Source organism: Sander vitreus, chromosome 3 (genome assembly GCF_031162955.1).
Source record: "Sander vitreus isolate 19-12246 chromosome 3, sanVit1, whole genome shotgun sequence".
Taxonomy (NCBI): domain Eukaryota; kingdom Metazoa; phylum Chordata; class Actinopteri; order Perciformes; family Percidae; genus Sander; species Sander vitreus.
The window spans coordinates 31,906,717-31,930,676 of NC_135857.1; the positions used below are offsets into that span (position 1 = coordinate 31,906,717).

The 23,960-nt window shown below is 42.7% G+C and overlaps 1 protein-coding gene across 5 annotated transcripts; it reads right to left on the reverse strand.

The window, feature by feature from the left end:
• Positions 1 to 4,232: 4,232 nt before the first annotated feature.
• On the reverse strand, positions 4,233 to 22,822 carry zc3h4 (zinc finger CCCH-type containing 4). Of its 5 annotated transcripts, none has more exons than XM_078247011.1 (14): positions 21,559 to 21,829; positions 16,513 to 16,846; positions 16,262 to 16,369; positions 15,903 to 16,104; positions 15,246 to 15,430; positions 14,548 to 14,662; positions 13,829 to 13,965; positions 13,519 to 13,641; positions 12,784 to 12,895; positions 12,437 to 12,546; positions 10,621 to 11,087; positions 9,708 to 10,030; positions 9,372 to 9,623; positions 4,233 to 8,338 (listed from the first exon to the last, which is right to left on the reverse strand). In XM_078247011.1, the coding sequence occupies exons 1-14, from the start codon at positions 21,636 to 21,638 to the stop codon at positions 6,645 to 6,647; spliced, it is 4,242 nt and encodes a 1,413-aa protein (XP_078103137.1). In that variant the 5' UTR covers positions 21,639 to 21,829; the 3' UTR covers positions 4,233 to 6,644. The 5 variants fall into 5 exon arrangements, with proteins under 5 accessions (XP_078103137.1, XP_078103136.1, XP_078103134.1 ...); XM_078247010.1 differs by having other exon boundaries at positions 15,852 to 16,104; XM_078247008.1 differs by lacking the exon at positions 21,559 to 21,829 and adding an exon at positions 22,591 to 22,822 and having other exon boundaries at positions 9,372 to 10,030; positions 15,852 to 16,104.
• Positions 22,823 to 23,960: the final 1,138 nt, after the last annotated feature.

Consider the following 23,960-nt stretch of genomic DNA (forward strand, 5'->3'; position numbering starts at 1 on the left):
CAGCCATCAACATCAGTATTGACACACAACGCCCCCACAAGCGCGGAAACAGCACTACAGCTTACAGGCCGTCAATCTCCAAATCCCAGCTGAAGTCATCCTCTAAGAGGATCAGATCTTCTATATATACACTCACCACAGGTAGCCTCCTTGAAGAGGGAGCTAAGCAGATTACTAATAAAAGATGCAGTGAATACACAACTCGTCAGTGTTTCAAGGGACTCTGGGAAAACACCAGGAGTGGAATAGTGCAGGATAAGGGAGAACATGGGCCCAGTAATATTTCTAAATCATTGCTCCACATTTATTGTCATACTATAATAATCAACAAGAACTGAAACACTGTTATCAAATTCTTTGGGGATGTTGTGAGGATTTGTTTTCCGGCCTCTTGTTACATGAGAAACTGTTTCTCATGTAGAAATTGTTTGGCCATTGTAAGTCTTTATTGGACGGGCAACAGTAGAGAGATGACAGTAAATGAGGGGAAGGGCATGCAAGAAAAGGTCCCATTTGCTCTGTTTGTCTTATGATATAAAAAAATCGGAAATAAATAGTGTGGTGGCCAGTTGTCTTGTTTATAGCAATACATTGGCCTCATGCAGCAACAGTTTCTTAAATTTCTCTTATATTTTCTCTTGATTGAATGAGAAAAAAAATAAGAAAGGTCAACTGCACCAGACATTCCTAACCATCCAAACCTGCTCCTACCCAGGTGTGCTGAACGATGACCATAAATTGGATGCCCGTGGCTGATTGTCGATTATTTGCATAAGTAACGCCCCCCCCATGTGCGAACACAACACTGGAGAGATGCCACAAGCAGAAGAACTTCAGCAGTAATTAAATGGATTTACTGTTAAATAAACTTAAAGTGCTAATTTCAAGTTCATAATTGTATTTAGAGTTTGTACCAGAATATGGTTTAATTTTCAAAGACATACCATATTTTTGTTGTACTGCACATTGCTGCAGCTCCTCTTTCCACCCTGTGTGTTGAGCTCTCTGTTTTAGCTACAGAGTGAGACATCTCACTTCTGTTCCATCTTTGTTGGGAGTCCCACATGCTCAGTACCTAGCCCTGACAGTACCTAGGTAAGGACTACTAGCCAGTCAGAAGCAGAGTATGAGGGCGTGCCCAGACAGTAGCTAGGTAAGGACTACTAGTCAGTCAGAAGCAGAGTATGAGGGCGTGCCCTGACAGTACCTAGGTAAGGACTACTAGTCAGTCAGAAGCAGAGTATGAGGGCGTGCCCTGACAGTAACTAGGTAAGGACTACTAGCCAGTCAGAAGCAGAGTATGAGGGCGTGCCCTGACAGTACCTAGGTAAGGACTACTAGTCAGTCAGAAGCAGAGTATGAGGGCGTGCCATGCTAGCAGCTAGGCGAGCATTATAACGTGTGTTCCAAAGTGACCACGTTTGTCTCTGAAGTAAAGGCTGGACTACAATAGAGCTGTTTGGAGCAGTTTGTGAACAGTGTTTTCTGTTGGAGATGGTAAGTCCCTTTGGGGTGGACTTTGGGCTTTTTCACTTTGTAAACCTATAACATGCACAAAAAAGATATATAACACAATAAAGGAAAGTGGAAAAAGCCAAAAAGTAATATGAGCACTTTAAATTGAAAGTGATTTTCCAGAGCGTCAGTACTGGCATTAAAGGAAAATCCAAAACCCAGCAATGACAAAACAAAAATAAGGGATTTGTTCATATATCGGATTATTATATCAATAGATTATTATATGTTTTAGCTGGGTTTTTGGCACGCTCTGCAAAATCATATTTACTTAGTTTAAGCTTATTTAACATGTAAAATGTGTAATGTAAAATTACTTACAGCCTTTTTTCACTGGCATCTCTCCAATTCTTGGGCATGTACCAGAGTTGTTGCACAAAACACCTGCCCTTATAAAGTGTTTAGGGGTACGGATTCCCTAAAGGGACATGGGGAATAATTATTTTTTCTCGTGCGCACCAGAAAATATCTTGTGTTCATGAGAAACCAATCTGAATAACGAATGAATGGCTGCCAAGGAGGAGGTATTCATCTTCCTGAAAACGTAAAGAAATGTACCTGATAGTGTCATCAACAAACTTAAGGATGATAAGGTTACTGTTAATCGATTTCATGCGGTGAATGTGAAATATTACCTTTAGCCACGTAACGTTAGCAGTACTTCGTTAGCATCATTTTGCTAGCCTTAGATTGGTTTCTCATAAGCATGAGATTCTTCCGCGTGCTCACGAGAAAAGTATCTTGTGCGCACTAGAAAAAAATAAATCCCCATGTCCCTTATGGTGCTCCGTAAGGGGGCGTTACCTATGCTGACAAACAATTACGATCAAGTGGGACTCATCGTTCAGCACACCTGGGTAAGAGCACACAGATTCGTCAGAAATGACAGCTGCTGTCTGGTCCGTGTAGTCAAAACACTGGGAAGCCCTGCTTTAAGTCACACACACTCCCACAGAATACTTTAAGTCGCACATACACACACGTCCATAGAAGAGCTGATGGTTGCACAATACAGGAATCCACCCAGCTGAATTATAGATGTATCCAGGAATTGTACGTAAGAAAGACAATGATTCATTCAGCAAGTACAGAATGAGGTAAGACACTCTGCTATCACCTCAGCTTGCATCACTCATTAGCTGCTCTGACTTGAAGTTTACCCTGAGTTTCCAGTTTGTTAGGTACACCCTCAGTCATAATCAGTGGTGGAATTCAACTAAGTACATTTACTCAAGTACCGTTCTTAAGTACAAATTTGAGATACTTGTATTTTACTTGACTATTTCCCTTTTATGTAACTTTATAGTTTTTTGCTCCACTTCATCTCAGAAGGAAATATCGTACTTTTTACTCCACTACATTTTGCCAATAAACTGGCAACTCAGAGCATGTGTGCGTGTTTGTGTGTGTGATAGGAAACCTTTGAGGTACTGAATGAATAGTTTGTCTTCCTGGAGCCAGTGTTGCAGGATGGGAGGGGAGCAGGAAGTGAGTCACTAGAGGATCGTAGCCCACCAGGAAACAGGCTGTGAGCTGCTGGGGTGCTGATCCAAATCCACAGAGGCCGAGCCGAGAGCTGCGCAGCGTCAAGCTGTCCTGAAGACAAAAAGATATAAATAGTAAAACAGAAAAGCTGACAGCAACACGCCTGCTTGTGAAAGATGAAGGGATCTAGGATTCTGATTTAACTGGAGAACCGGACAGCCAGGGTGACAAAACAACAGAAGGAAAAATGAAATAGTCACAGGAAAGAAAGGTCAATTCAGTGACCACGGAGTCAACCCGCCAGAATAGTCCTGATTTACTAAACCCCACCCGTCTGGTTCTCTAAGTAGTTTAAATTAAGCATTAGTGGTGTATTAAAAAAAACAGGAAATATTAACCCTACACAGTCCTATTTAAACTGCATTGTTTTAGATGACAAGGGAACAAAATCAAACAAAATGTGTTTATTTTTTCGTCTGGTATGATGACAGACATGACAGCTTTTTACATCTTTAGCAGTTTCTGCTTAGCCTGGGAAAAACCCTGACGAACTTTTGGCAAATTTGAGATTTGCTCTGCAAGTCCGTCTGGCCAAGAGCCCATTCAAGCCCATTTCCAATGTTTCCAAATCGAGGCACCAATCACAACCGTTGAGGCGGGCTTTACACCAATCACAACTGTTGAGGCGGGCTTTACACGATGACGATATCACAGCGACGGCAAGCAGCTTTTTGTTTACATTCAACATGACGGCCACCGAAGCGCAGTAACCCGTTGATGCCGCTGTCGCTGCTACGTCACCTGGACCGTTGGTCTGAGTGGTTGAAGGACTATCCAATTACTATCCAGAGGCATTTGAGCGGCGTCCGTTGGTGACGCCCCTTTGGAAATGAGCTGTGAATGAACCTTTCCCAGAACCACTCTCAGTTACAACTGAGAAGGGGTCTGGTGTCAATCAGGCTAGTTTCTGCTGTCAACAGGCTGTAAAAAGAACTGGATTATAGTATATAGACACACTAGGGTCAATGTGAGGCTGTTCCACTTATTGCAGATAATTGTTGTATGGATAGAAGATGCAAATAACTTAGATTCTGACTGCAAGTAGGGGGGACATGTAACGTTTAGTCCGAGGATGACGCCAGAGGACGGAGCATGTTTATTTTATTTTTTTATTTAGGTAACAAAATGGCTTCATAAATATAAACTGGTCAAATAAATGAACTCAGGTAAAATAGATTTAACTGGCTGATCATTTATCAACTTTATTTAAATACTTTAACAACCTACAGTGTACAGTTAGAAAACTCCATTCCTCCAAAGACAGGATACTGGTCAAATTTACATGGGAAGAAAAACAAAATTGAAAAAAAACAAAGCCATGAGGAAAGAACAAATCAACAATTTCACACTTGCCATTGCTGACACTCAGCCTTCTAACAGGCTTTTTCATGGCCTGACAGGAGGGGGCAATAGTGAATCTTTTGTTAGTTTGAATCTCTACACACAAAACCAAATAAAAAAATATGTCTTTCTCCTCTCTTTACACTGTCACAGGCTGCCTACGTCCCACTGATGTGGGATCAATCACATAGTTCTGAAATATAAAATGATTCTGTTCAAAAATGTCAAATGAGGAAGTATATTTACCCAAGTATAAAAAAATAAATTAAAATGATCAACATTTATACACAAGACAGTCAACGGCAATCCTGACACCTTCTGGAAGTCTGGAACTTCTAGGAAGCTCCTCGACAGTGACCCCACGTTTAAAGATTTTCAAACAAGCCTGGCAATTAAATCAGGCAAAATGGGAAGAACCGCTTATCCTCAGACTGATTCAGACGCTGCACTTGACTTCTGAATTCAACTATTTATGGTAAAGGGGTAGAAACTATGAAGGGAGGTTCTGGAGAAAAGATGTAAAGACTCAGCAGGTTCAGTCTGTGTTGAATATTTGTTTTGAAATGTTAAGATCTGACATTTTAATGAAAATGTTCTCTTTATGCAGAGTTCAGACTGACTGTAGAGGGAGCACCTGCGCAGATCAACGCGATTCATGCATTAATTGATTTGTAGGTCCAAGTCTAGTTTATGATTGTCACACTGTCAGCAGCTACTAAAGCCAAACGCTAATAAATTGATGCTGTGAGGCTGCAAATGATTCCATTCCACCAACCACTCTCAGAAATCTGCAGTCATGCCCTGTTTTTTTAACCATTCTTAACTAATTAGTTTATAAAAATTAAAATAAAAAGTAATACAAAAAACTAAAGGCTAGATGGTGAATTCAGAATCAGTGAATCAAAGTGTCCTATTCTTATTAACCAACCGGGGCTGACTAATTACAGGTTTCACCTTTGAGGTAACCCCCTGCACCTTTGAGGTAAAAAAAAAAAAACACAAACTTGTTAATGTCCTCTACTGATGCTATGGCATAAAGCTCAAATCTGCCACTGTAGAAGGACGTGGGGTTATTTTCCATCTTTTCTACCTTAAAGCTACAAAAGCTGTCATTTAAGAACTCTCCATTTTTTACAGAAAGATAAAACAAAATGTTCACGTGAGAGCCTTTTCTCCCTGTAGCAAAAGGACTGCCGAAGATAAAATATGAGAAAAAAAAAGTAACAGTGGCGTAGTGGTTAGAGAGGCCGTAATGAAAGACCACAAGTCACTTCCTGTACCGCCAGTTACCCGTTTTGGGTAAGAGCTAAATACCTGAAATAAAACCGTACATGAACAGCTGTAGGAGCTACAGACATTAAAAACATGAATACAGCCCTCGGAGGACACACACCGACAGTGCAAAGAAGTAGAAAAATAAATTAAAAAAAAAGCAGAATATAGATTTAAGTTTAGGTATTTGCAATTGTATTCTGCAGCAAATGTGACACGGTCAGTTGTAATGAAAACATGTATGCTATAGTTTGACAAAACTTTTGCACAGGGGTTAAAGAGATACAAAGGCAGTGCTGTAGAGGGTCATTTGTTTCAGATGGGCAACAGTGTTAAAGGAGTTGCCGTTCAGTCAGTGCCGTTCTTTTAATCACAACACCACAAATAAGCAATATTTTGTTGGGAAAAATTTTGATCCTGGCCTTTCATCTGTTGCGAAGAGCATTGTCAACTTTGACTGCCCAAAAATATAGACAAGCACATCAACCAGGTTCACCAAGGTGAGGAGAAAATGAAGGAACTGAAATGAAGATGAAAAAGCTAAAACATTCATTTCATATAAATGTGTTTTTGCTGCTGCCTGAATAACTGTTTTCTTTAAGCATTGAGAAGAGGAGAATACATTTATTTATACATCAATATGTTTGTTTAAAATAGAGCTTTAGAGATTTAACTTTAAACCCTTCCCATAACCCAAGAGTCTTTTATAGAATCTGAATCTGCAACACTGGTAAAGTGTGTGTGTGTGTGTGTGTGTGTGTGTGTGTGTGTGTGTGTGTGTGTGTGTGTAACATGTTGTGTGACATCAGTTTGTTCACAAAAGTCTGTCTTCTTAACCAGTCTTACAGGCAGTTGCCTCAGTGCGCTTTTCTTTCTCCTTTTCACTGATCTCTTCAGTGTCCAAAAATGTTAAAACCAGCCATCGGCCGACCACATGATGGGCTTTAGGGTTCAATGGTTGTTGGGGGGGGTCACTGGCAGAAGGGCGAGGCTGTGGGGTCAAAGCCTTTGAAAACGTCCTTCAGCGAGGCGTTGTCCTGCTCCGTGGTCGCCTGGTCAGACTGCACCGGACTGTTGCCTCCAAAGGGGCTGCCCGTCCCGCCTGGCTTAGCCGCCTGCTTCACCACACCAAATAAAGAGGACACTGGTAGGTTGTGGACACCTGCGGGCCCCTGATCCCCAGCAGCTCCTGGAGCCCCCTGGCCTGCGGCGGCTGCTGCTGCAGCGGGCCCTCCCTGGGCCGCGGAGTTGGGCGAGGGTGCAGGCTTAGGCCGGGGCCTGTTATAGCTGTTGTATCGATCGGTTCCTTGCTCTGCACTTTTTTCTGGCTCTGGTTGGTCCAACGCAGACTTCCGAACAAACAGGGGTTCCTTGGACTTAGGTTTACCTGCCGGGGGGTCAGTGGGTTTGGACTCTGTGCTGGCTGAGTTGGGGGAGTTGTTAGAGCCACTGCTGGTACCAGGGCTGCCTGGTTTGTTAGTCCGAGGGTCATAAAGACTGATGTTGCTCAGCACACTGGCTCCCCCTGGTGCCCCGGCACCCACACCGCGGCCTGCCCCACCTGAGGAGAGCAGCCTTGGGTCATAGGGGGCGATGGTAGGAGGAGAGGAGCTAGATGTTGTTGCTGGAGAGGTAGAGGAGACAGGAGGAGGCACAGGGTCGGATGGTTGCTTAAGTGCTGACTTCTGGGGCTGGAGACGTGGGTCTGTGAGGACTTTACGGGACATACGGGGGTCAACAGGCTTTTCTGCAGGTGGGGGAGGCATAGGCATGGGGGGAGGTGGACCCAGCAGCGACATAGGGGCAATAGGGGCGGTTAAGAGAGGAGGGGAGGGAGTCTGGGACGGGCTGGAGTTGACAGTCTTCAGGATACGAGACAGGAGTTCAAAGTCTGGGAGGGAGGAGGTGGAGGAAGAAGGAGCAGGGGGGTCCAAGGAGGAGGGAGGAGGCTGGACAGGAGGAGGCTGTGAGTGAGGGAGCGATGTTTGGAGCGGCTGCTGAGTGCGAGACAGACGTGGGTCTATGGAGGAGACTGGAGGGATGCCTGGTGGGAGTGGAAGGAGGTCCTGCTTAGGTATGGGGAGAGGAAGAAGATCCTCAGGAGACCAGGTGATGGCTTTGGCGAAGGCCGGCATGTGGAGAACAATATCCTTCTTGATGTGGCTGAACTGCTGCAGCTGCGAGCGTGGGTCTCTCAGAGCCATACCCATGAGCGGATCCAGAGGAATCGGCACCGGCTTGTCCCGTAGAACCCGCTCCGTCTCCTCCTCCTCCGCTGCCGGGGTTGTAAGCGGCGGGGGTTTGTAGACGAGAGGAGGCTCTGGTTTAGGAGCAGGATGCGAGTGGGAAGTGGATCCCGCAGAACCAGCAGTAGTTAGCCGCGCTAACCTCGGGTCTGCAGGCGGTCCAGAGGAAGATAGAGCGGGCATTGAGTGGGTGGTGTCGGCCGGATCTGCAGCACGTGCCAGGCGTGGGTCTCGAGCCAAGCGGGGATCTGCTGGCCGAGCTGGAGCGTTGGCAGGGGAGGCCTTCTGGAGGCGAGGGTCGCTCGGAGGGGCGTCAGATTTCTGAGGAGCCTTGGTCTGCTGACGGAGCGTCTTCAAGATGGAGGTCACACTACCTCCGCCATCCTCATCCTCACTGGAGTACCAGTTCCCTGAGTCTCCTAGGAAAGAAGGACGCACATGTTTGATTGTCATCTCTCTTGTTGACATGAAACTAGTTTTTTGTACAACTTTCCTGACGGCTCCCTCTAAATATACAGTGTTGTAGGAGGAGAAATATATGGAAAGGGGAATTTTTTTTAAAGAAATTCAAAAAACATTATGCAAAGAAGGACACTACATGAATATATAAAGGGGCAAATTAACACCAAGAAAAGCGGCGATTTGCCACAAGGTGGTGCAGCGGGGGGGTGTCAATGAAACGGCCTATTTTTGTGACGTCCTGTTTTGTTCTTAAACCCCCCAACAAAGCACGAGTCGACTTTATATTTCACAATTACTGTTTTCTAGAGGTGTGACGAGATCTCGAGAGATTTCTCGTCGATGTAAAAAGTGTCTCGCGATACCAGTACACAAGTGCAGAGCAGCAGCCAGCATGACGGATGATTCTGACTTTGACCTCGAAATTAGCATAGAAGATCCCCCCCCGCTCTCCAAAGTTGACGCTCCTTTAGTTATCCGAGTTTGTGGCAAAACCTTTCAGTGCTCGTTTTTCATTTTGTGACGTTTGATTGAATAAAGGCCTATTTTTCCAGTCTTATTTCTTCATTGAAGTTAAAATCTTGTCTCGTCTTGATCTCGTGAACCCAATCTCGTGTCTCGTCTTGTCTCATGAGCTGGGTGTCTCGTCACACCCCTACTGTTTTCTGATTGTTTATAAATTTCGACGTTTCCGACCGCAACTGAAGGCGAGAGAGAGAGAGAGAGAGAGAGAGAGAGAGAGAGAGAGAGAGAGAGACATAGCGAGTGCTTTGTTGTTGCAGGAAACATTCAGCTATTGCACAAACTCCCATGCAGTTCAGTGCTTCGGTTCTTTTTTAGTGTCGCCCCTGCGGCATCCCCCGCCGCAGCCAAAAAGCTACCTCCATTCAAAATGAATGGAAAGACCTGTCGGACGGCCGACGCAGGCAGTCTGAACGCAGCCTAACAAAGGTATGACTAATACACAAACGGGTGCAGACGCTTTTCCTCTACCTTCCGTGTCTCTACTCTTCTCTGCTCCTCCCTCGGCCATCCTGCGAGCTCTTTCCTCTTCTTCCTGCTGCTTCTGTTGGATCCTCATGAACAGGACGCGCTGCGCTGGAGGCAGGAAGTCCGGCACAGAAATCCCTCCTTGATTGGCTGACGCTCCATTAGCAGAGCTGTCTTGACTGCCACCCGACTGATGACCAACGTTCCCCGCTCCTCCTCTCTCGTCCATACCGGCAAAACCCTGGTAGTTGTCACCTGAGAGGGAACAGCGAGTGTCAGTACAGAAACAATAACTTTGATTTTTGTAACTTGAAAAATTAAATGTAAATTGATTCTCACCTTCTTGCACCACTCCCTCCATCTGCATACTGTCCTGCTGATTGAAGAAGTTATTGAAGAAGTTTCCTCCGCCCGGAGGAGGACCTGGAGGCATAGCACCTCCATGTGGAGGGCCGTCACCAGACGCAAATCCTCCCATCATGGGCGGTCCGCCGGGGCCCATGTTGGGGGGCCCCTGGTTCATCCCAAGGTTGGGTCCCATGTTCTGCATGTCAGGGGGCATCATGCCTGGGGGAGCTGGGAAGCAAGGGGGAGGGGCACCAGGGGCACCTTGGGGTCCAGGTGCTGCAGTCTGACCCTGGTTGCCACTGGGAGTCTGGCCTCTGACAGGAGGGAGAGCAGGAGTTAGGATTCACAAAGTGGATTGCAAAGAGACGTTCCACGGAAAAATCGGAAAAGTTAAAGATCAACTTTATCACTAAATCCACTTTTTTGAGTTGGTACATTACATGTACAGTCACTTCATTAAACCATCTCCTGATCCTGGTACCATTTTGTAGTGTTCAATGCACATTCAATGGATATGCACTATAATTTTTCTAATTTAGTTTTTGGTTACATTAAAAAAGGAGTATTCCACTGAAAATCTATCTTTTGAGTAATAAACACTCATCACCTGTAGGCTTTAGAGCCACCTTTTAACACTCCTGTAGGCTTTAGAACTGGCTTAAACTGCTGCCATCCTTGGTACAGGAGCAAGTTAAAACAATGTTTACAGACATCTTTCAAGCTTACGGGGTGTATTTGATATTCCAAAGATAGTCTCTATGGAGTACTCCTTGAATGATCTAAACATGAGAACTTTATTGACTGTTGCACTCTTTGATAAGAACCCCAGCTGCATTTTCTACAGATGTGAATATAAAAAGATTATCTTTTATTCTTAATTTTTGTTTGTTTTCTGACTTCTTACCTGACGGCCAGTTTATGAGCCAGCTGTCCCGTTGGCTGAACTTTAATCTCAAACAGTGAGGGGATCTTCTTCCCCATGCCACCTCCCCCTCCACCACAAGGAGGTGGGGGGCCCATGTGGGGAGGAGGGCCACTGGGATTTGGGGGCCCGCCTTGGAAGGGACTTCCGTCAGGGCCATGGAGAGGGGGACCAGAACAGGGGTTAGGCCCAGGAATAGGCCCTGGTCCTGGGGGACCTTTGTTAGAAATGGGCCCCTGGTTAGGTGCAGAAAGACCCCCAAAGTCACCCGCCACAGGCCCACCAAAATCCCCAGAACCTGTGTTGGTTTCTAGAGGAACAGGCCGAGGAGGGGTGGGGAGGAGGCCAACTCCAGGAGGGGGTTTGGGGAGAGGGTTGATCCCCTGCTTCTTCAGCTCCTCCACCTCCTTCTCATCCTCTGCGCCGGCCTCCGCATCCTCTTCAAGCATCTAAAAAACAAAGAAGTTTATATGAAATGTTTTCTTAAGCATTTATAAAATCAAACAGAGGTGGGGGGGGATACATTTTTTAAATCATATGTATTGCGGTTTTTTTTTGCAACAACTTTAAAAATTGATCATTTTTCCTAGAATCAATATTTTTTTAATACATTTTTTTTTACCAATGATTCACCTAAATATTTTCTGTTTACACTGTACCGCCAACGGTCACTACATCATATCTGTTTCCAGCAAAACAGACCAAAAGCAGAAAATACATATTACACGTCTTTACAAATGAAATAAATGTCAGACTGACTGACTGACATGTGATGTTGATTCTGCTGAGAAAACAGTCAGTTTTTAGAAATGTCTCATGATATATTGTCTCTGGAAGTGTATTATTCAACTTTTGTTTTTGTTAAAAGGAAAAGAAAATCGCAATTATCAATACTATCGAATCGCAATAAATAAAAATCGCAATACAAATCAAATTGGCACCCATGTATCGTGAAAGAATCAAATTGGGACAAAAGCATATCGTCCCAACCCTATCAAACATGGTTCTATTTCGTATAGGATTCGCCCTCTAAAGGCCGTTACAGACCAACTAGACGGCCGACCGTTGGCAGAAAAGGCAGTTGGACTGATCAGTCTCCCCGAGTTGGTCAAAAAAGTGCCTCGAACACACCGAAGAGACGAGACATAATACGTCTCCATAACAGCAGGCGGCGCCAATCTGTATTGTCACCCCAAAAATTAAAAATGGCAGCCGATTGGACGTATGCGTCACGTGGGTCTGGCTGCTGCTTCCGGATTTTGGATTTTTCAACCGGCCATTAATGGCGACTCATTCAGAATACGATCTCATATTGTACTAACATAGTTCACCAAAACATGTTTCTGAAAACATTTTAAGCGAGAAATAGGCCCCGTCTCCGACAGCAGGTTGGCCAAAATGAAGGCCGACAGCTCCTCCAACGGACGACGGCACGGAACACACCGAACAGACTCGAGTCACTGACCTCGCCAGACTGTCCAACAGCGATTATGAGCCCGGTGTGTAGCTGCCTTAAGGGCTGTCGCTATTGGGTTAATCTCTTCGCGCGTGCGCAGTCGAAGGGATTAACCCAATAGCGACAGCCCTTAGAGGGCTACGCCTATACTCATAGACTCTGGAGTTACAATACGTAACTATCGTTTCTGTTGGTGAACTTTGCAAAACAACAATTTCACCCAGCAAATTGTATAAATCAAAAGGCTTCACTGTATTTTTGATCTTTAAAGAACCTGGATATACAAATAATACTAATAAGAAATATTTTTCAGATCTTTTAAAGAGCTACAGAGTCAATTACCTTGTTGAGCAGGTCCTGGGTGTCATCATTGAGGGCATCATGGGAGAACATGCATTCGTCGCCGTTGACACAGTTCCCTGTGGTGTGGAACAGCTTACAGGGGAATTCACGTAGCATGGGGGTCAAGGAGAGACACTCACAAAAAAACTGGACAGAAAACTGAAACGGACCCCATTTTCTAGATGACCTCAATTGAATTCTGAGATGAATGCAAACCTATCATCTTTTCAGTTAGGTGGAATTTGCATGATGTAACTTCATACTGTTAAAAAGCGTCAGCTTTAACATACCCATAATTCCCTTGTACTAATAAAGAGTCTCTCTGTGTGGTCACTAGTGAAGGATATCATGCATGTAAGGACAGTGGTCGGCTCGGGCACAGAATCCAGTGATGTAGAACTTGCACAGCTCCTTCTTCTTGGGCAGCTCAATGTCATGGCTGAAGTTGCAGTGGTCCCCCTGGTGATTGAAAATGCCATAATGAAATCTGAATGTCTGACATGAGAGAGAGGTGCCTATAGATTACTTAAAGACCAGAGAGCATCAAATAAACAACAAACATTTTACTTCATTTTTGTGTTGTCTTATTAAATGTAGAAATTTGCCTCCAGGGTTTTATCAGCCTTAACTCATTCATGATATCTTGCTACAGTTCACTGGTGCCCAATTTCCATTTGAGTTTAATCATTTATTAGACCATAGTGATTCCTTAGGCCATTTGAAGCTGTTTTAATGTGTTGACTAAAACTGGGTTGCAAACAACTTCAAAATTCTGCCTTTTGGGGGGAATCTGTAACATATTTGAGGTCTTAAAAACCATTAAAATTAAGAAAAAGTGTCCGAAACTTTGTGACAAAACTAAATGACACATTTTCTGAATTTACTGTGAATCTCTATTGAGCATTGGCGATTTAGAAAAGCCACTGTAAAATGCATAAAAAATAAAAGATTTCAATGAAGAAATGCTTTTGGAAAGCAGCCAGTAAACGTGTAGCATTTAAAAAAAAAGTGTCTAAATCACAAAACCTCTTTCCATACAGTCAGTCTACAATTGTGACTCTGCAACATTTGTGCGATCTTACCCAGGTGCATCGTCCCTCGATGTAGTACTTGCAGATGGCCTTTCCTTTCTTATCCTGGTGCTTCTCATTGTGATTTCTCCTCACTGGTCCTGGTCCAGGTCCATCGCCTCCTCCACCTCCGTCCTGAATACACAGAAACCGGCACATACACAGAAGGAAAGAGCAGAGTGTCAAGCAATAAGTAAGAAAGAGAAGTGACATTTTATTCCTCAAGTCTAATAAATATTAAGGAATTTGTTCTGGGGGCGCCGGGGCTCCAGAGTGAAGCAGCTGATTGGGCTGACAGATGACAGCATTACAGAAGCCTTACCCCGTTGTCCATGTCCCCGTTGTTGTCGTCCTCATTCCCCATGTCACCTCTTCCTCTCCCGCGGTTTCGACCCCTTCCTCCTCTGAGCATACCCCGCCCTCCTTTACCCCTCCCTCGTCCGCGGCCACCTTTACCTCCTGGAGCAGAAATTGAAGAAAGAGTGAGTGAATTTTTGGGCGACATAGATGGTCAACACTGTGAGGCACAGACAGTAAGTCTGTTCTTGCTCTAAAGGGGAATAAACTGAAGGAACTGTGTAGACCAGGGGTCTTCAATGTTTTTTAAGCCAAGGACCCCATAACTGAAAAGAGAGTAGGATCACGGACCCCCTACTACATAAAGCCTATTGTATAAAATCAAGTTGCATATCAAACGGGGCCTACAATAACGTGTGGACGGCCAAAAGCCTTTATACATACTTTAGTGCATGGAATAAACTATTAAAATAATAATTGTTGGCATGATTTTATAAATCATGTTTCAATCTGTGTATGTGGATAGCTACCTTAGTGACTACCTTACCTATAGATTTCCACAAATAGGCTGATTTATTTATTTAATGATATGTTGGATTCATGTTAAGACATTTTAGTTTGTTTGTTTTTTAACTCTGAGGACCCCCTACGGGTCCCGGACCCCCTGTTGAAGACCTCTGGTGTAGACTTTTCTTCCAAGAACACACACACAAAATTGGAAAACTACCTGAGGTGCAAACTCACCTCTGCCTCTGGACTTTCTGTACTGATTAAGTTCTTTTGAGTAGTCATCGTAGTCATCATCACCACCACCACCACCACCACCACCGCCCATGTTGTCATAGTCATCATCTCCATACTGTAGGGACAGATTTAACATGTATATCTTAATGAGTGTCACTTGCACAAGGCTTCAGAGAATACAACTTCAGCATCATCTTAAAAGTAATGCAGTTTGTTTTCCTGAATTACATAGGACATGTGAATAGTTAAATGTCTGTTGTGGTGTGGTTAGAGGGTCAGTAAAGGTTACAATTATTGCTCTAAGTTTGTTTTTTTGAGGGGGATGAGAACACAGCAAAGGACTTAAAATGTGTTTACAAGGATTATTAGTTATTCAGAGTATTATTCCATTTGTGAAATAATCACTCTTCCTAAGACCACCAACAGGCTTGATTTGTCAGTGCTTGACAGCAAAAGGGGATAATCCACAATCTCTACAGATGTTCCTTGTTTGTTTAACACAGAATAAAGTATTGGTTCACATAAAAATAAAAGGAAATTGACAGCTCCAATTTTCTTTCATTCACTGGAATTTTTCCATGTGAAATATATTTAAACAACTGTGCAAATACACAAAATACAACAATAGAAGAACAAATTACTTCCTGGACTTTGACCAAAGCAAACAGACAAAAGGTTTTGTGAATTCTAACCCTCACCTCCATGTCTTCTCCATAGCCCTCTCCATCGTCATTGTCTCCTCCCATCTTTCCTCCTCCTCCTCCAACTCCTCCTCCTCCTCCTCCTCCTCCTCGACCTCCTCTTCCTCTGCTTCCTCCTCTTCCCCTCCTCCCTCCCCTCATTCCTCCACGGCCTCTCTGGTTTTTCATGCGACCCTTGCCCCCTGCAGAGACACAGAGAGAAATGAAACGTGTAAGCTGCAGAGGCAAGTCAGTAACTTATCTGTAGAATTTGAAATGATAAGAAACTTTTGGCAAATAAGCTACTTTGTCTGTCCATAAATGTGCAAATGAAACTGAAGTGAAGAGTAAAACAGCAAGCTCATGGGGATGAATATGTTACCAAGCTTTTGTCACACAGTGGCACTTTTTTTGAAAAGCTGGTTTACTTTCCTTAAGGTCAGTAAAGTATAATATTATGCCTAAATAAACAAATAGGTACAGACAGAGGACCTTTCCACAACATCTGGCATAGATGTAATTCTGCCACATGGTGTATCCCAGTTTAGGCACTTTATCTCACTGAGAACTGGATTAAATCTCAGCTGGGCAAATATTTAACATGCAGTAGAATGGGAAACATACCGAGTCTATTTTTCAACTTCGACAGCTTTAACCCGGCTGCCGTGGACCCACCTCGCCCGCGGCCGCCTCCTCCCTCCTTGGCCTTGCGGTACTGGTTGAGCTCCTTGGTGAAGTCGTCATAGTCTTCATCCCCAATGTCCTCCTCTTCCTCTCCCTCAAAGTTGTCCTCTTCAAAGTCATCGTAGCCTCCATAGCTCTGCTTTTCCATCTTCATGTAGGTGCCCTTCTTTGGGCCACCGTAGCCCCCATGAGACTATAGACGAGGAAACGCGTCAGGTGATTTTTTACTTTACATAAAACAATATTGCATATTGACATATCAGCAATACCGAAAGCTACATAAGAAACATTTGATTGAGACAAATCTATCGAGATTGTGAGAGTGAGGAACGTTAGTTCTTTAGACTTACGGGAGGGGGGTACTGTGGACTGTACTCTCTGTACTTCCTCTTCTCACTGGGACTGTAGTCAGAGTCATCACTGAAGTCCGAGTGGTCGTCATCAGAGGATGCATGACGCTGAGAGAGAGAGAGAGAGAAATATATTCAGAGAAAAGGTGGTAGTGATAGACAGACACAGGTTCATACTTTTTAAATCAAGACAGAAGGGTGTAAATAACTACGTGGGTCTATTTCAGTTCGATAGTTGTCAACAATCTTACTTTGTGTTTGGATTTGCGTTTTTTCTTGGACCTCCTCTTCTCCCTTTCTCGCTCCCTCTCCTTCTTCCTCTTCCTCTTGCGACGGTGGGATCTCTCATCGTCTGAATTGCTGCTGGCGTGGCGCTCCTTACTTCGCTGAGGCCTCTCCCCAGCCTCTTCTCCTCCCGCTTCACCTCCTCCGCCTGCTTCATCACCGCCGTCTACGCCGCCGCCTCCTCCTCCCGTTCCTGTTCCTGCTGCTGCTGCTGCGGACGTTCCTCCACCAATCTCCACCTCCTCCACATCTCCCCCATCATCTTCCAGCTCGCCCTCCTCCAGCTCTCCATCCTCTGGCCTGTATGTGTAAAGAACACACAAGGCGGGACGTTACACATGTCATCTTCTCATGGGATGTGGCTCAGTCCACCAGCCACATCCTAAGTTTTGGGACATTTAAAAAAAAAATAATTGCACATCATGAGGAAAATATGCGATATGCGATGACGTTGTTAATTATCGCGATAACAATATTACTTCCTATTAATAGACATATTAAAGTGTACTCAGGTCTGCCTTTTAGCTGCTGTTAGTATACTGCTAAAATACAAATTTTCTTGTTGCAATAAAAAAAAAATGTCTGTATTAAAGAAATGTTACATTTTAAAGTGCAAGTTTCTACAGATACTCTTTAAACAAAAAAAAAATCCCTGAGCGCAATATTGCAGTCTTTCACGATGTGTTTATCGCGCAAGTTGACATTGTGATGATGATAAAAAAAAAAATAAAAAAAAGAGCATTTGTGCATTTAAAGGTTTGTTTTTAGTGGTCATGGATAAGAAAATGAGTACAGAGGTTTGATAAGGTTGACATTAAGTCTATAGTTTAAGGATTCCTAATTTAGTAGCAGAGAGCAGAGAATGAAGTCACCCTCCCTCTGTGTGTTGTGATCCAAGATTCTCTGTTCTTTGTTTTGAAGGCCGGCCCGGCCGCGAGTGCATGCAAAAAATTTTTGGTATTTCACGAACTGGGGAACGGTCTGTGAGAGCCGTGTAGAGGCAATCCCAGCCCGCTGTTTCTTTTTTATTTATTTATTTATTTATTTCAGTTTTTCAAGTACAGACACTTTAGAGTTGCATCATTTCCACAGGATTACAAGGCTATGTGTTTTGAATCTTAAAAAAAAACACCCAACACACTGTTGGGGAGACAAACACTGTGTACTACGATTGGTGATTCATAAATTGCATAAAATGCAAGAATTTGTATTTGTTAGTAAATTAAGCATGTTTCAAACTATCAAGACTAAGTACAAACCCTGACAATCTTACTAGTACAAAAAAACATCCAAATAAGCAAAAGAACAACAACAGAATATCCACCACAGTGGGGCTATAAAGAATGCCTAAAGCTGCAGACACACTGACCAGACGGCCGACCCTCGACAGAAAAGGCAGTTGGACTGATCAGTGTCCCAGAGTTGGTCAAAAAAATGCCTCGAACACACCGAAGAGACGAGACGTAATACGTCTCCATAACAGCAGGCGGCGCTAATCGGTATTGTCGTCCAAAAATGAAAACCGGCAGCTGATTGGACGAACGCGTCACGTGGGTCTGGTTTCTCCGGAAATTCAAAGACAGACTGTCATGGCGGCTTGTTCAGAATACGATCTCATATTTTACGAAGATAGTTCAATGAAAACATTTTAAGCGAGAAATAGGCCGTGCAGTTGCCGAATCTGTCTTCATTTCAGATCGACAAAGTTTAAAAGATTTTCGTCAGAGTTTGAGAGACTCTAGTCACGCTCATTACGCTCCCCGTTCCCGGGGTTAGCACTCTACCAATCAGATTGGTCATTTGAGTCCGACTGCCGGCAGTGCCCACCCTCCCGATTATACGTCAAATCGGCCAAAATGAAGGCCGATGAACCCTCCGACGGACGACGGCACGGAACACACCAAACAGACTCGAGTCACTGACCTCGCCAGACTGTCCAAAGGCCGATTATCGGCTCTGTGCGTCCGGGCCTTTACACACCTGACTGTCAATGTCATCAGCTAAACAAGCTGCCACATGAAAATAAGTCAATACAATTAATTATGAGTTATTATTATGCACAAATGTCACTGCTTCACATGCATTACCTGCACTGAAAACAACTCAAGGACACTTTAAGAAAGTCTTTGTACAGCTTGCAAGCTGAGTCAAAAACACCTTTCTGATTGGATTTAACCACATCATATGAAAGCCATGGAATTTTCATTTTCTTGTTGCACAAGTCATCACATCAGGTCTACCTACACAAATGTCATATGTAATTTATATTTCAAATAGTTAGTTACAAATCATCCTTCTGGCATAGGGTTTTGAAGCGCACCCACACACGCTAAAGGTCAAACCCACAAAATGTCCAAGGCTGTGTGGATCCCAAACTTTACTGCAGTAGATTTGAGGGACTGACAATGAATAACTGCTGTGTTGTGACTGTGGTCAACTGCCCAGGCATTACCATGAGATCCAAATTGACATGGATCACATGCAGGCCTGTTCCTGCAGTGACTGGGGGCTGTGGCCAAGTTGGGGGGACGTTAGTTTAACAAGCTCAACAGCAATGAAAAATGTTAGCATTCATATTAGCATGTACCATGTTTTCCTTCCCTTCCGGCCATCATTTTCAGAGAAGAGGTGCCAGTTTTATCTAAGCACCTTTCTCTGGGGTGAGCACAATAATCAGCCTTAGTAATCTGTGCTTCATCGCTGCATCTCTGAACAAAGTGTTCGTCTGCAGAGCAATACATTTGGTTTTGCTCTGGAACAAAAGACAGAATGAAATCCAAAATAAACTATGCTCTCCCTGAAAAAGAATCTGAGTTACTTTTACCAACTTTCCTCTGTCATTCTATATGCAACTTAGCTCCAAAGCTCAGTATCAGATTCAGCATTTTTCCACAAAATAGCTTAAAATCTAAAGAGCTTGTCAACTTTTTATCTCCCTGCCTCAACTTCTTTGCTAAACTCTAACAGGTTATTTGTCCTGCACCAGCTATCAGCTTTAAATCCAAACCCAAAAAACTCAGGAGTATCAGCCAAGTCACTCCTCTACCTCACAATTGGTATGGGCGATGAAGCTGGCCTGTTAATTAAAAGCTGTGAGAGTCAGGCCCACAGTCCTGTCACAAGGATAACTCTCCTGTCACAATGGAGGCCTCTCAATCATAGCACAGTATCACTGTATTATGGAAGCAGGTTTTCATGAATAGGGAGTGGGATTCACTACAGGCAGAAGCTGATGGTCTCTCTGGCCTGTCGAGATACTATACACACATCACCTGCTACCAACAATGTGCCAGTTTAAGGAAAAACTTAAAATGCAAACAAATACCATCCAGACTTCTCTATGCTCAGCCAAACATTGGCAGGTCAGTGTAAACTTACAAGTTAATAGTTTACCAATACACATTTTGGCTTAATAGACCTGAGAGAGGAAAAACTGTTATTAGACCCCACACAAGTACCAATGTACTGCTAAGTGCAGTAGAATTCAGGTCTGTGAAGTATGTCACCCATGTAAAATATGCCAAACAAGTTTCCATTTATATATATTAACTATAAATCAAACTATTGGTTAACGTCTCTGAACAACAAGCAGACAACTGTGAGAAATCCTTAAAGTTCAACAGAGCACATGATTAATCTTGTCTATTAAGGATGATTGAATCAAAGGATTTACTATGCATTATGGTACATTATTAGCTTAGTGGGTGAGTCCATAACTCAATAGTTCTAGAAGCAAAGGGCCATGATTAAAATGGGGAATACTTACTGTGACAGGTTTCCTTCACATTTTGCACTCAAAACCATTGAAAAAAAAGGGTTTTCCCTAATCTTTTAGGGACACTACTGGGTCTGTGGGACTTGGAAATGGGGCCAACTGAGTTACATACAGCACACTTGCCAACTGGGGACTGTGGAAAAAAGGGAACTTTGTGTTTGACTTGAAACACTTCTGGGATGCTTTGCAGACGTTTTACACATTTTCTGGGGACTTTTGTGGATGTTTGGGACGAGTCAGTGTGGGCACGACTGTGAATAAAAGTGAGAGGTTAGACAAATATCCATAACAGCAGGCTGCACAAACGCGTTTAGAATAGATGGCTAAATTACTGTAACACGCTACAAAACTGATTAGTCGACAACGTTACAAAAATCATTATTTGAAGAGAGCTAGCATTTGAGACTCGAGGGGAAGAAATCCCAATCATCTCAGGGCGATCGGGAGCCAAAACGAGTGTTATTTAGGCAGAAAGACGACGACCCGAGTACTATTTTCAAGTGCGTAAGTTAACGTTAAAGCTAACGTTAATTGAGCGACACGTTGCTTTGAATATAAGATACTTTAACAGTTAGTAGCCCATACTGATTGATTAACATTCACCAAGCTGGTCTCACAATATTAGTAAACGCCATGTTTAATTCAACGATGCAGCAATTTGAACCGTCAAAATTTCCATTAACAAAAAACATTAGCCGTTAGCTTAGCCCCTCTCTCATGCCAATTGTATTCGTTGGTAACATTAGCCATGTTGCTAAGTTAGCCTGAAGTTAGGCCCGTCGTTAGCAAAAGACAATGTTTTTTTGGCATCTGCGGCATTAGAAGTAATTGTTACCATACACACACTTAATTTAATTAAAGTAAATTAGTTAAGTGTTCTTAACAATGGGCAAGAAATTAACCGATGCTTTATAACCGTTGAAAGTTGAAAGTTTGATTAATAAGCTGTTTCAAGCTCGTCTTTTTTTCTTCAGACAATTTGGCTTGAGTCGATTGACCGTTGATTGTGATAACGTAATAAAAATACAGGGAATAACAACGTTATTATCCCAAGTGCTATTTGGCGTCCCAGTTGGCGGTGTCGTGTCAACATGGCGTTCTTTACCTCTGCACTCGTTTTCCAGAAAAAGGCGAGTTTAATCCCTCTGACAGAAAAAAAAGAAACCCCGGGCTTTTTGTGTAAAAGCACAGGACAAATAAATAATTTCATTTAAATATGATTGTAGAATTACTCGACCTTTCGTCAGTCAGGAGACTGTTGTGTTCGTGGTTGGTAGTTGGGGAGTTTGGATGGACAGTCATGCTTTCCACAGCCATTTCCTCTAGCTACATTGAGGTGCAAAAAATTACAACTCGACACTGGGATCTACTTGTTTTTGATTTTAGGAAGAGTTTCAGTTCATAGTAGGCAATTCTCCACCACAGTTGTAAGAGAAATATGATGAAATTGAGTCCTGACGTTCTCCGTCCTACAGTAGCGATGTGAAATGACGACTGACAAACTTAAAATGGCCGACTGTCTTCTCCTAAGAGAAAGGGGGCGGGTTCTCCGATGATGACATCATGACGAATAACGTTCTTGTTGTACGCTTGTCACGGAAGTTGCCGAATGGGGAATACAGAGGGTAAAATGAGCCCCCGAGTTTGACTCGCAAGACCCAGTATTCCTATCATAATCATTTCAAAAAATATCTTATTGGGGTCTTATTTCATATGGAAAATATACTACATATCTTCTGTAATTAATAATAATGATAATGAAATAAAATACTTTGTCCAATAATTTCAATTTGTAAAACAAACAAACATGGAAGCCATAAAAATACTGCAAAACTTTGAAGATCACCTTTTGTTATAATTTTAATAAGCCATTGCCCCGGATGTGCCTTGCTAGTTTCATGTGTATGCATTTTTCATAGTATGCTTCATCAAATGTTCCCTGTTATTCTTTTATGAAGTTGAATTACTGTTACGCTTTATGTTATGTGATGATTACTGTCTAATTCTTGTTTTGTAATATTGTTTTTTATTTAAAAAAAAAGTTTGACAGTGCACTTCCAGAACAAATAGTGATTACAAAACATTTAAATAATGACAGTTTTCTTAGGCATTTACCTTTATATTATCAATCTACCTTCATATACCTTTACTTACTGTTTTACTAGGTTACCTGTTTGCATAGCCTTCTGTATACATATACTTACTACTTTGTTTATAGCACAGGACATAAAAAGCATTTCATTTAAATATGATTGGAGATGTACTCGACCTTTCGTCAGTCAGCAGACTGTTGTGTTCGTGGTTGGTAGTTGGGGAGTTTGGATGGACAGTCATGCTTTCCACAGCCATTTCCTCTAGCTACATTGAGGTGCAACAACTCAATACTGGGATTTACTTGTTTTTGATTTTAGGAAGAGTTTCAGTTTATAGTAGGCAATTCTCCACCACAGTTGGAAAAGAAATATGGTGAAATTAAGTCCTAACTCTCCGTCCTGAGATATGAAATGACGACTGATAAACTTAAAATGGCCGATTGTCTTTCCGAAGAGAAAGGGGTTGGGGTTCTCCGAGAATGACATCATGACGTTCTTGTACGCTTCTCACGGAAATTACCGAATGGTCTGTTTTCAGGTAGATCCTAGGTTTAGGCGTGGGTAGTGGGGATTGGTTAGGGTTAACAAGAGTAAGCCAATCAGAGGCAGAATAAGGCGGGCCACGACCCACGAGACACGTCCTTTGACGTCGACACGACTAGCGGATCCGATCTAGCGTCTACCCTGTTTTAATCCTACCCTGATAATCCAGATAATGGCGCTCTTGAGTATCTGGTTAATTTCATTATTCTAGATGCCACATTTTATCTTCACAAACAGAACTTTTCTGATTCATTACCTATTTTTTTTTTTTTTTAACCTTTTTCTTAGAACTGAATTCTTTACTCAAGTCCCTCAGGTTGTTAAACAACAAAACAATTGTTAAACTTTTGGAAATGAGCTTTTCCCCGAATCATCCCTGACATTTTTATTTATTTTTGTATACATGTACTCTTGTTTTTTTTTGTTGTTGTTGTAATTTGTCCTTAATATTCCCACCTTATTTTCATTTGTTGTATCAATTATTTTTGATCTGTGGTAATGTTGTTTGCATCTATCTTTGCAAATTGCTGAATGGGGAGTAGGCTACAATGAGTAAAATGAGCAAAAAAGTTTGATTGTCAAGTGCACTTGCAGAGAAAATAGTGTTTACAAAATATTTAAATAGTGATAGTTTACTTAAGCATTCACCTTATATTGACATTTTACCTTGATATAGCCTACATGTAGGCTACTTACTGTTTTATTATGCCCTACTTGTTTACATATCATATATTTATTACTTCTGGACTAGAATATAATTCCTTTATTGTCATGGCACAACAAAGTTCAATGGAATTAGGTTATAATCCTGACGGTGCAAACAGTTGCAGAGAAAAATAAAAAATGTTGGTGAATTTTTTTTTTATATAGGCTATAGCATATTTTATATATATATATATGCACATTGCTGAGTTGTATTGGCTTTATGTAAAATTGTTGGGAATAAATATGTACAAGGAATATGCTGTCATACGTCACTACACAAACACATTGATGACGTCAT